General features: G+C 32.2%; 1 protein-coding gene across 1 annotated transcript; it reads right to left on the reverse strand.

The window, feature by feature from the left end:
* Positions 1-935: 935 nt before the first annotated feature.
* Positions 936-9,800, reverse strand: LOC126741346 (kelch domain-containing protein 4). Its single transcript, XM_050447744.1, has 9 exons — positions 9,610-9,800; positions 4,006-4,176; positions 3,754-3,951; positions 3,475-3,698; positions 3,293-3,423; positions 3,102-3,242; positions 2,838-2,993; positions 1,273-1,485; positions 936-1,216 (listed from the first exon to the last, which is right to left on the reverse strand). The coding sequence occupies exons 1-9, from the start codon at positions 9,721-9,723 to the stop codon at positions 1,014-1,016; spliced, it is 1,551 nt and encodes a 516-aa protein (XP_050303701.1). The 5' UTR covers positions 9,724-9,800; the 3' UTR covers positions 936-1,013.
* Positions 9,801-13,036: the final 3,236 nt, after the last annotated feature.

The following is a 13,036-nucleotide window of genomic DNA, read 5'->3' on the forward strand; positions in this document are numbered from 1 at the left end:
ACGCTTTATTTTAGCCCTTCAGATATACGTCTATTTTCAAAAGCTGGAATTCGTAAAACTAATTTTCAATCAGAGGTCGTAAACGGCGCAAAGCCGCTAATATAATATCCTAACCGATACTCCGAACAAAACAGAACTTGAATTGGAACAAGAAAAACGAAATGCCAGAAAAAAGAAACAAGAGTTAAAAATTATCAGAGTTAAGAAGAATCTTACAGGAAACACAAAAGCAAAACAAATAAAAAAGTGTAAAAAACCTGCTGAAGGCGAATCGAGTGGTGATGAAGATGACCTCTTTTGCTTGGTTTGCTTTGGACTTTATTCAAAATCAAAGCCGGCTGAAGAATGGATCAATGTACCAAATGTCACCAATGGGCTCATAGTCTCTGTGTAGATGCCGATTTGTTCTTTGTATGTATCAACTGTGACTCAGATGACGATGCTTAATGGTGTAACAACCAACCCGAAGGATACAACAACCAACCCCGTTACGGGGTTGGTTGTTACATTTGTCATTACTTGTTATAACCATTGACAGTTTATTTTGAGTTTGATATATATTTATTTTTCATTATTTGTTAGTTACAGAAAAGTATAAGCTAAATAAAACTATTATAAGATGTTCATAAAGTTTCAATAAAATAAAATTACAAGTATTTTTCTTCAAATTGTAACAACCAACCCCGGTCTCCCCTTAAATGCCATACTATGTATTTTATTTTTATGTAGCAAATTTTGCTAAATAAAAAAAGATTTATTTTATATATGAAATTAATATAAAACTTTTGTTTAAATAAAAATCCTGTGGTTTAAAAGATCATATTTAAATTTCAATTGCTTAAAATTTCTAAATGATCTAAAAAAGATTATTCTAGGAGAGGTTTTTTTAATATTAAGGGGCATACTAACATATATTATCAAGTTATGATCAGAAATTGCTTTTAAAGACAAATCAATTTTATTTTAAAGTTTTGACAGTTATTCTTAAAAGTATACCAGTTTCATCTTATATCCTAATCCGTATCCATCTCAGAGTCGCTATCCTCTTCACTCTCGTCACTATCATCCTCATCCGATCCGCTTTCACTATCAGAACCCAGCCACTCCATTTTAGAAGAATCATCTTCGATTATCACCTTCCATTCATCCACTTTTTTTAAATCGATACTGTAGAGGTCGCTGAACGTTAATTCGCGTCCTCCATCCTCAAACATTCCTGCAATAAACCGCACAAGTTTTTAATATGTCCTTAAATTATTATCATTCCCATACCTCCATACAAGTAAAGTATGCCATGTTTAATAGCCAATCCGCAATTCATTCTGGCACTAGGCTGGAATAAATTCAGTTTTTCTTCTTCAGTTTTGGAGCCGACATCTCCTGAAGAGGTTGCCGCCGGTCCAATTGTAACCTTAAACACGCCATCATCGGAAATTATTGTTGGTTCCACTATTGGCTGTTCCGTGTCCATTTGGCTGCCATTTTCTAAAAACAGTCAAAGTAAGTATAGGGTCTACCAATAAGAATGATATATGTTTAAATTGCTAAAAAATAAAAACGAATTGGTTAATTTCTATGATTGATGTTTCATGTTGTAGTTTATTATGTAACATTATGTTTTAAACAAAATATCATTAAGATGTCCACCTCCCCTACGGCGGCAGACGTTTAGACGATGAACCCAATTTTCAATCACTTTTTCTAACAAGTTGGGCTGAATTTCGCGAATAACCCTAGTTATGTTAACTTTCAACTCATTGATGGTTTGAGGATTGTTAGAATACACCTTCGACTTCACATATCCCCAAAGAAAAAAGTCCAGGGGAGTAAGATCACAGGACCTTGGTGGCCAGTTGATATTGCCATGTCGCGAAATTATTCGATCTTCAAAACGCTCTCTTAATAAATTAATTGTGGCTCGGGCGGTGTGTGATGTTGCTCCGTCCTGTTGAAACCAATTCTGTTCGAAGTCTCCACCATCAATTGCAGGCCAAAGAAAGTTTGTTATCATGCCGCGGTAGCGCTCTCCGTTGACTGCCACAATACGCCCCCCTGCATCCTCAAAAAAGTATGGACCGGATAATTCCACCGACATGCAAACCACACCACACAGTCACTTTTAACGGGTGTAATGGCACCTGTACTAATTTCTGGGGATTGTTCTGACACCAGAAGCGGCAATTTTGCGTATTGACAACGCCACTAAGACAAAAATGGGCTTCATCTGAAAAGATGATTTGTTTCCCAAAATCGGCATTTTGTTCCAACTGCAACAGGGCCCAGTCGGTAAACGTTCTTCGCAAACCATGGTCAGCAGGCTTCAATACTTGAGTTAGAACCGTCTTATATGGATGTAGGCCTAAGTCTTTCTTCAAAATGCGCCACAGAGACATTGGTGAAATGCCTAATTGCTGAGAACGGCGCAAAACGGACACATTGTTATTTGCGTCAACACTTTCTCTTGCAGCGGCGATATTTTCAGCGGTCCTTGCACTTTTTTGTCGCGTTGGTGGCTTATTATCCAGAAGAGTGTATTCCCGTTCAAACTTATTAATTGTGCGCCTTATTGCAAGCTCAGAAGGCCGTCCACGATGGCCAAAATCTTCTCTAAGAGCTCTAACAGATTGCGCATTTTCGTAATACCTTTTCACGATAGCTATAAGTTGCTCTTGACTTAAACGATTCATCATGAAATGTCAAAGTATACTTAACACAACTGACGCTTGATCCGCGTTTTGACACATACGATTTTGCGTACATGGCCCACTAAACTTCTATCACTTCTATTGGTAGACCCATTATAAAAAGATGCGATATATTTTCAAATTTCCCCTTACCATTCTCCTCGTCTTCTTCTCCGTCCTCTTTTCTCCTTCTCCTTGGTTTGTTTTCTTTCTCCCTTTTGCCAGTTAATTGCATCTCTCGCCAGACCATTTTCTCCAAGTCCAGCTGGTAAAAATCATTGAAGAAATTGCCTGAGATGTCTTCCTCATCTAAAATATTAATTTACTAATAACCTATAATGCAATATGTTAATATGCTGAGTTTTCCGCCTTGTGGATAGTATTTGTTTACCTATAAGACAAATAAATAAACATTACCATCTTCTGTATCAAAAACTCCTCCAAAGCAATAAGCACTACTGCTATTCACTGTGGTGACCACAGGCATGCTACATCTAGGCGAAAAGTGTTGCCCTCCAATTTTCACTTGTTGCCATTTATATTTGTTGGGATCATGTTCTAAAATGATAAAACATTAAAATCAAATATAATCTCTTGTGTAAACTTACTATCAGGCCCCAAAACAAACGCGTCAGTATAAACATGACCTTTATCCACATCCTTTTTAATTTTTTCTTTGCTATAGCCTCCGTAGACGAGAATTTTACTATCTTGAAGTGGTGTCATGCAACAACCTGACCTAAAAAACTATTCCATTACAAAGAGTTTAAAAAAATAAATTTAAATTTACCTGGGTGCAGGAGGGGTGCCGACAGGCTCCAGCTTTTTCCACTTGTATGTTTCCAAATCAAAAACGTGAACATCATTAAAATACTTATAGTCTCTAAGGTTATCATGAAAACCACCAAAAACAAATAGTTGTTTTTTCACCAGAACCATTCTGTGACCACTTCTGGCACTCGGGCCATCTGGAGCAGCCACTTTTTCCCATTGTTTCTTGGAGATATGATAAACCTACATATGAAAACAACAATAAACAACACACATACAAAAAAAAAGTTAAAATTACCCATAAATCCCTATAGTGGTAAAATTGGGACTGAGTAGGACTAGCAAACTCTCCACCGAAAACCCACAGTTGCCCCTTATTGGCAGAAGTGGCCACCATTTGATGACCACATCGCGGAGGTGGGCCACCCGGGGCTTTAACTAAGGTCCAAGTGTTGTTTGTTAAATTGTAAAAAAAGAGGTCATTATATACAAAGGTCTGAAAATATTTATTATTTACGGATTTGTGTGTAAAAAAGTGATACAAATTTACCTTTTGACCATTAAAGTACTCTCCACCATACAAAATCAGTTGATCTTTGTCAGGATGGGCTACAAAGGTGAAATTGACCCTTCTGGATGGAGGTTCCACTTGTAATTCTATTACCTGAGAACGTTTTTTTTCTTCTTTTTCGATTTGGGCTACTATGCTTTCTATGTCATCCTAAACAAGTTAATAAGAATGGTGTAGATTTATTTATTCATATATTTATTTGTTACTTGTATAAACATCTTTGAAGCAAATTATACATACTAACTTAAGATAACATGCATACCAATGCCCTTATAAGATAAATAATAAAAGAAATACAAAAAAAAACAATACATATATTATCACAGAAATTACCTACACCAATGCAATACAATAATATTCAGTTTATTTATTCTTAAAACTTATTAAAACTAGCTAAATCAATGTCAATATCAGAAACGTGCATGTTCAAAAATTCACAAAGTTTATAAATGGGAGACCTTTCATAAACGTTGGTTCAGGAATAAGCTAGATAATATACTTTTAGATAGAGAGTATTCATGCTGTTTAAAACCAAAGATCAAAGAAATTGACTAAGAATGTCAGGACAATTTATTTTTTTTTTAGTATTATAAAAAAATATATTTTAATTCTTCTTTTACTCAGTCTATTAAAAAATTCCTAACAAACACTCATTATCAAAGCCTCTCTGGAGATATGTAGAAAATTTCCTAAAATACATGCACTTAAAAAACGTCCTCTGAGCCCCTTTAATCATTGCTATCCAGACACTGTACTGTGTGGACCAAATAATGGACCCAAAACCAAACTTTCAAAAAGGTGAAGGCTCACTTCAACACTATTAAAAAGTGTTCAGAAAATAAAAGACTGGGGTCAAAAATTACTCCGAGTCCTTCTGCTGGGGTACTCTTTGAAGTTGTTCACAATTTAAGGTGTAAATTTTGGAATTACCATTTAGGTTAAACGACATATACTTACTAATATTTAGTCTGAAGCTATTTAATTCACTCCAGCTCACAACATTATGAAATTCGTCTTGCAATGCCTGATAATCATTCTCTCATTGAGTCTAAAGAAACCAGGATTTCAAAATCCTCGGCAAATAATAATGCTTTTGCATTTTTAATATAAATATTGCGAAGCAATTTGCACCCACTGATTGGGTGCCTATAAAACACCAGAGAAACTTTAACTTGCAACCTTGCGTCTCACTCTACCAAATGCTTTCTCTGTATAAATAACATCAACCTGGGATTTTCCACACATTGACAGCTTTATGGTACTTTTGGCAAGAACTCATGTTGACAGACATTAATGCAACTAGATATTTCATCAAACAGGCGCTCAAAGATAAATAATTCAGACACTTTAGAAATAGAGCTCATAATACTAATTGGTTGATAGTTCTTAAATTCATATATAAAGCCAGATTGGTATATAGGAATTAATTTGGTCATTTTCCACCCATCTGTATAAATTGATGTTCTGAGAATAATATTAGAAAGATATTCTAATGGCTTCAACAAATAATCACAGCAACCCTTCAATACATATGCTGGAATGCCATATGAACCAATAATCCATGTGGAACCATGGCAGACTACAAAAAAATGGCCTGCATTTAAATGACAAGCAAGTTAAATTGCTATCATTAACAGGGCCGAGCCGTGCCGGGGGTGCAAGGGGTGCGTCGCACCCGGGCGGCGCTCACTTGAGGCGGCAAAAATCCGAAAAATAAAATAAAAAAGCGCCAAGTAATGAAAAAAAAATTATGAATAACACAAATTTATAAAATTTAAAACTTATAATTAAGGCGCCAACAGAATACAGTGTTTACTGAAACCAAGCATTGTTCCCCGAGTCGTTGCTATAATAATAATAATAATCTATATATATAAATAAATAGGTACCAGGACCAGGTAATAAAAACAATAGCACCGCAATTATGGTGGGTTCAGCCAGGGCGGCGCCGGCGCCGCTGCTGATGATGTTATAAGGGCGGCGTAATTAAAAGAGCCGCGTAAAGTACCACCAATAGTAATTCCTCGAAAATAATTTCTTTCCGAATTTCAATACTTTTGGGTAATAAATAATATGTTTTTTGGAGCTGCAGAAATAAGCGGGGGTGTAATGTTTAGAAATTCCCACACTTTTGTTTTTAATTTATTTTAATTTGCGAGTTTTAAAGCGACTTGTCGATTAGTGTTTATTTTTAATACATTTTATATAAAAATTGTGTTTGTGTTGTTAACGGTAAGTTTAAAATATTTTATTATTATCTTCCAAATATTTAGAACTTTATGCCTGAAGCAATTTTTCATTGAAAAAAGTAATGTCTGATTTTTGTGCCAATTCTAAAAAAAATATTTGTTGATTTAGATGGCTGATGGTCGAAAGAGGCATTCTGGTTCCCAATACCGAAAAAGGAAGCTAGAAAAGGAGGAAGATGTCAGGCGGTTAGAAGGTTCATTAAAAAAGTTTTTTGCGTCATCAACGAACCCATACAACCGGCACAACCTCAACCTTCAACAAGCCAAAGGCCGGATGTTCAACCTTTGACGTCATCTGAAGCCGATGCCGATGTAGAACAACCAAATGCATGAGATGCACTGAAACAAGATGATCACTCGACGAATACGCCAGCAAATACGCAAACTGAAAACATTGAAGCTATTCAGGTAAATGAAGAACGATTTAAAGATCCAGCATATTGGCCCGAAATATTAACGGATAATATTAGATTATTGATTTTAGGAATAGGACCTGTTCAAATTAAAAATATTAATTATCCCATTAATAATTTAAATAGATGTTTTAGCGCTGCTTACTTTGAAAAAAAATTAACTAACAATGAAAAAGTTCCTAGAACCTGGCTTATTTACTCAAATTCTAAAGATTTAGTGTACTGTTTTCCTTGTAAATTATTTAAAGTTTCTGATAATACTTTTAATGAGGGGAATGGCTATAGTGATTGGCGACATTTATCTCGGACTTTAGAAAGACACGAAACCAGTAAGGGGCATTTTGAAAGTGTTAGGAAATGGCTTGAATTAAAAAAATCAATAGAAAAAGGTTTAACTGTGGACTCTATCAATCAAAATTTATTTTAAATGGAAAAAAAAAGATGGACTTCGATTTTAGAGAGAATAATATCTGTTATCCAGTTTTTAGCTGGACAAAATTTAGCTTTAGGGGTAATAGTCAAAAACTATTTGATAAGGGTAACGGTAATTTTCTGAAATTAATTAAGACGATTGCAAAATTTGATTCTGTAATAGCCGAACTTATTGATAGAGTCCAAAAAGATGGGAACAAAATGCCGCATTATTTGGGAGATAAAATACAAAATGAATTGATTTTTTTAATAGGAGAAAAAGTAAAAAAGTGTATTGTTGAATGTTTAAAATTATGCAAATATTTCTCAATCATTCTTGACTGTACACCTGACGTTATAGTCACCAAGAACAAATTACCATTATTGTTAGATTCGTTTTTATTGATGATTGTTCTAAAAGTATAGAAGTTCAAGAACATTTTTTAGGATTTTGTAAAGTTACAAACACTACTGGTCAGGGGTTAACAGATTTTTTTTAAATTATTTAAAAGAACTGGATATTGATATTGCCGATATGAGAGGTCAGGGCTATGACAACGGAGCAAACATGAAAGGCAAGCACAATGCCCTACAAAAAAAAATTTTAAATATTAATCCTAGAGCCTTTTTTGTACCCTGTGCCGCCCATAGTTTAAATTTAGTAGTTAATGATGCAGCAAAAAGCTCTCTAGAAGTAACTAATTTTTTTAGCATTATTCATGAAATATATGTCTTTTTTTCGGCCTTAACTTACAGATGGAATGCTCTCTTAAAAGAGCTGCCCAGGCTAACACTAAAGCCCTTTTCGGATACCCGCTGGGAAAGCCGTATTGAGGCAATAAAAACTCTTAGATTTGAGTTAGAAAAAGTGTATGATGCTCTGTTTACGCTTTTTAATGATGAAAGCAGAGATAATGAAACAAAGAATATTGCAATGTCCCTAATAAATAAAATAAAATCATTTAAATTTATTTGTTCGTTAGTTATTTGGTACAACATTTTGGCAAAAATTAATATAGTAAGCAAAACACTGCAAAAGTCTACTGTTATTTTACCAGAAGCTGTAGAGATGCTAAAAGAAATCAAATTATTTTTGACACAAATGAGATCGGAAAACGGGTTTTTAGACATGATAAATGAATCTAAGAAAATTGCGGAAGAAGTAGACGCCGAAATTTCCTTTCCAGCCAATAAGACCAAGGAAAAAAAAACGTTTTTTGATTATGAACACAAGGATGAGCCAATCCAATCTCCAGAAATAAATTATAAAGTAAATTTTTTTTTAATATTCTCAATATTTCAACCTCAAAATTGGATGAGAGATTTCACGATTTACAAAAACATGTTGAACTATGCAGTCACTGTAACTATGGGATGGTCTACTGTAACACTCATTTTCCAAACTAAAATTAATAGAAAACTACTTAAGATCCACAATGAGCCAATCAAGACTATCAAATTTATCAATAATAAGTATTGAGGAAGACATTGTTTCTAATTTAGTAGTTACCGACCTAATTAGGGAATTTGCATATAAAAAGGCAAGAAAAGTAAATGTTAGCATTTAAACCAGGGTTATAATTACTTTTTTTTAATTTCTTTAAATTAGTATGTAAGTAAAATATATTTTCTTTAGGTGTTTATATAGATGTAATTACATATCAATATAGAAATACTTATATAAGTAAGTAATATATGCTTTTATGTATATTTTTGTATAGATAATATTGATATATTGATTAATATAAGTGTGTTTAGAATTTAATTCAATATGATTTTTTTATTACACCCTTTTTTTTAAAAGTTGTACTTTGGTAAGAGCATTTTTAAAACACTTCTTATAAGAATCACTGCAGAAGGGGCGGCAAATACCCTAGGCTCGGCCCTGATCATTAATGTACATAACCTTTAAAAAATCAATACATCAATAAAGGGAATCCATCTGAAATTTGTGGAGAACCTGAATAAGTTCTGTCCTATAATGTAATCTCCACCATAAAATCTGCTGCATCTTTCAAGGATTTTACAAAGGATAATAACATTTTGGAATTAAGTAGTTGATGTTATCTTGATTTCAGTTTTAATAGAAACTCTTGTGAGCAGTATATGTATATCCAGTGGCAGGATCTGGATTTTTTTAAATTTTAATAAAGTTTATATTATGTATGTACATACAAAAGGTATTATTTGCAGATGGAGTTCTTTCATAACACCTAAAAAGAAATATAGTCATTGACTATATTAACATCTGTAGATACCTCAAGATGTATCCTAATTCTGGAAGGCACATATATAGATTATGGTAGTTTTAGTATAGTTATGGCTAAGTCTAAGTCAATATAGTTATGGGCTCCGAGATATTTTTATGTTATTGGTTAGTTTTTTAGGGTTTTGAAACAGATTGTCAAGGATGTTATTTATTTACATAAAAATTTATTTTATCGTTAGAGGCATATATTAATACTATTATAAATTAATTAGTAGAAAGAGTTTAAAAAGTTTCCCTATACCTCTCCTAGATCTTTGAGTTCCTTTTTCAGCTTATTACACAATTTTTTCTCGGTTTTTGCTTGAGTCTTTTCAGCACCTTTTCCTTTCTTTTTGTTTTTGTCCTTTTTACCCATTATTTAATTTGATTTTCTAATAAATTTCATAAAATTCAAAACAATTCTAAAGTTTAAACCACATGTAAACAAAAAAGTGAGGTTAAGTTAAGTATGATGGCAGCTTGAAAATAAAATCATAAAAAACAAAAATCTGTTTGCGCTTCTTAGCATGGAATTGATTAGAAAATAAAAATCTTAATAAGAATAGAGAACTTATAGTATACAATATTTAATAATCGATATGAAATTTATAAGAATTATAAGTGCTATTTTTTACTCATAAAAAAATGCTAAAATTAATCATAAAGTTTATTACGGGTCATGCTTCGACTGCATAGATTTGCGATTTTTAGAATTTACTCTTACAGTTTCTTGTAATCATTTTTGCCGCTAACTTACCAACGTGGCGGTAGATGTCACTACCTAAGTCCATTTTGTGAAAATTGCCGCCACTTTCCGTTTTGTATTTCTCCCTGCTTGACATTTTTGACTGTTGACAGTTAAACAAGGGAAAAAAAGACGAGGCGTTATATTCCGAGATGTATTCCAACGGACTGTCAACGAAAATTGGGATCAGGGCATGCGCTAAAAGTTCGTGCGTAAATTCAAAATAATAATTTTAATTCTAATTTTGTAATTTACGAATTTCAAATGAAGCTCGTACATACTATGTACTAAAAAATTCAAATAAAAGTATATAGATTTGTAGCTTGTACTTTAATTTTTATTTGACCAATATCTATAATATCATATTATTTGTATAACACATAGAACATAGTAATTGCACCAGTAATTGCTGAAAAATAAATACCAAAAACAGTCACAACTTGCCTATTCTTAAAAAATATCAAAATTAAAAAATATATAACTAGTTACCACTAACCATAACAAAAAATATAGGTTTTTTATATGTAGCTGTGCTCAAAAGTAGAGTTAGTTGAAATAAATGGTAATTTTTTGCCTTTTAAAAAGGCAGAAATGTCATCTATTTCTTCTTTATTTGGGTTTTTAATAGCTTCTTTTGCCTTTTTTTTTTCTTTTTTATTGTAGAAAATAATCGTTTTTGTGGAACAACATTTTGAGAAGCAGATAATTCTTTTATATCCCTAAAAGTTTCTATAGTACTTTGTTTTGAAGTGGGCAATTGAAGTAAATTTTTAGCAGTCTGTATGTTACTGATAACTTGTTGAAAAATATTATCATGGTCAGAATCAAAATCATAATATAACAAAATCATTAACAGGGGTTTTTAAAACTACAAAATGATGTTTACAAATCACAGTATTGATAAAATAATTTGGACATGTACAACTATATTGGTGAACACATATATCACAAAATTGACAAATTAAACTGCAACATTTTTTTAATAAGGTTATTTGTTTTACAATATATTCATTGAGGTTGTTACTCACAGCCCAAATACCAGGAGTCTGTACAACTAGATCAAAACTAGAAGAAACTGCCATTCTATGGGATTTAAAAATTTCATGGCTCTTGCAAGTGCTTTTTCCTTTTGTATGTTTTATTAGCCGATCTACAGTTTTATCTCTTAAATATTTAAGAGTTGCATGCAACCCTTTATCCAACCTTTTGACACATTTACCGTTTAGGTAAAAATATTTAATAACTTTATGCAAGCTCTCTAGTCGCATATTAGTATTAATTCCACATTCTTGACGAAAATAATACGCCCATTTTTGATAGTTATTAGAGTAATTCTTTTCAAAATATTCTCCAAAAATTTTAGTATGAGCATTTTCACGCATATTATTAATGGCAACCCGTAAATGTTCACAAAATGTATTTATACTGTCAAAAGCGGTAGTTTTTTGTAAATATTTTAAAGTTTTATAAACCCAAACCTTATCTTCTTTATTTGAAATTTTACTTAAATTTGTACGCCAGGCACGGTCCACATGCCATGAACAATATAGTTAAAACCTAGACAAACCCATAACTTGAACCTAGCCATTATAAAATGTCCCTGTTATATCTGACATAAACGTATTTGATTTAATTGTACCAACTTTTTGTTTAATTTTGCTAAAGAATATGTTATTAATAAAGGTGTCTTTTCTATTACTAAACATAAAGGCAACAGGAAATCCCTCATTAAACTCATCCACTATCATAAGGGTTGTTAATTCAAAATCGTAGTTGTTAAGACCATGCGTGCTATCTATTGCTATAATATGTTCACCAAATTGCTTAAGAAGTGATGCTTGCAAATCATTCATTATTATTAAGCAAAAGTCTGAATTTACAAAAATCCGTTAAAGCCTCTCCTTGGGGTTTATAAAATAACACAGGATTATTTTCTAAAGACCTACACTCCTCCACCCAGATTTCTATACTAATAGCGTCATTTTTATGCTTTACCCCTTCCTTATTGTGAATGTTATATCTTCTTTTAATATTGTCAACGTCTTGCCTTGTTAGTAGATCAACCCTCTTTGTTTCACCACCTATTTTATTTCTTGTATCATCTAGGATCCTGAAAATTTAATTTTTTGAGTAACACTTATGGTTAATTCAAAGTTTAATAGTATTGGAGGCCACAATAACATGAAATATAAGCTGATTTCTCATGCTATACGAGGCCAATGTTCAAGACAAATTATTTTTTTTTTAGTTTTAAATATAACAAATTCCGAGACAAATTCTTAACACCTGTATTTATTTTTTTAATTACCTTACTGTTGAGACTCCTTCTACTAATTTTACTGCAATTTGCTTTTTATCCAAACTACTTATTTTTAAATGTTCAATGGCTGTAGAATGACCATAATGTGTTATAATTCGGTGAACCTGAAATTTTCCATTGCTTCTTTTTAATGTTATTTTACTAATGCAATTATATTCCAACTTTGACAACCCTTGTGATTTAATATTTCGTTTTCTCTTTGTTACATCATTTATACTTTTTGATGTTCCTAAAATAAACAATATCACATTAAACCAGGAACTTAAGGAACTAAAATATATTACCACTTCTATTGCGCACAAAATATTGTAATTCACAAGAAGGAGTTTTTTTCTTTCCAGCAAGAACAACATAATTAGACAGCTCCCTTCTTCCAAATCATGTTTCCATGATTGAAATTCTGAAACATACATAATTATAATACTATATATAATACAGCTTGAATTGCTGTTAAATAAAACCTTTTTTACAAAAACTACTTATTATTTTAATTCTTTATCTTTTTAGTTAAATGTATGTATTGACATTGAAGAAATATCTTATTACTTAAAAGAAACCTTTGATTTATAGTTCATACCTTCTAATGACTCAAACTCCAATTTTTCTTCTTCGATTTTCTGATCG

Source organism: Anthonomus grandis, chromosome 1 (assembly GCF_022605725.1).
Source record: "Anthonomus grandis grandis chromosome 1, icAntGran1.3, whole genome shotgun sequence".
Taxonomy (NCBI): domain Eukaryota; kingdom Metazoa; phylum Arthropoda; class Insecta; order Coleoptera; family Curculionidae; genus Anthonomus; species Anthonomus grandis.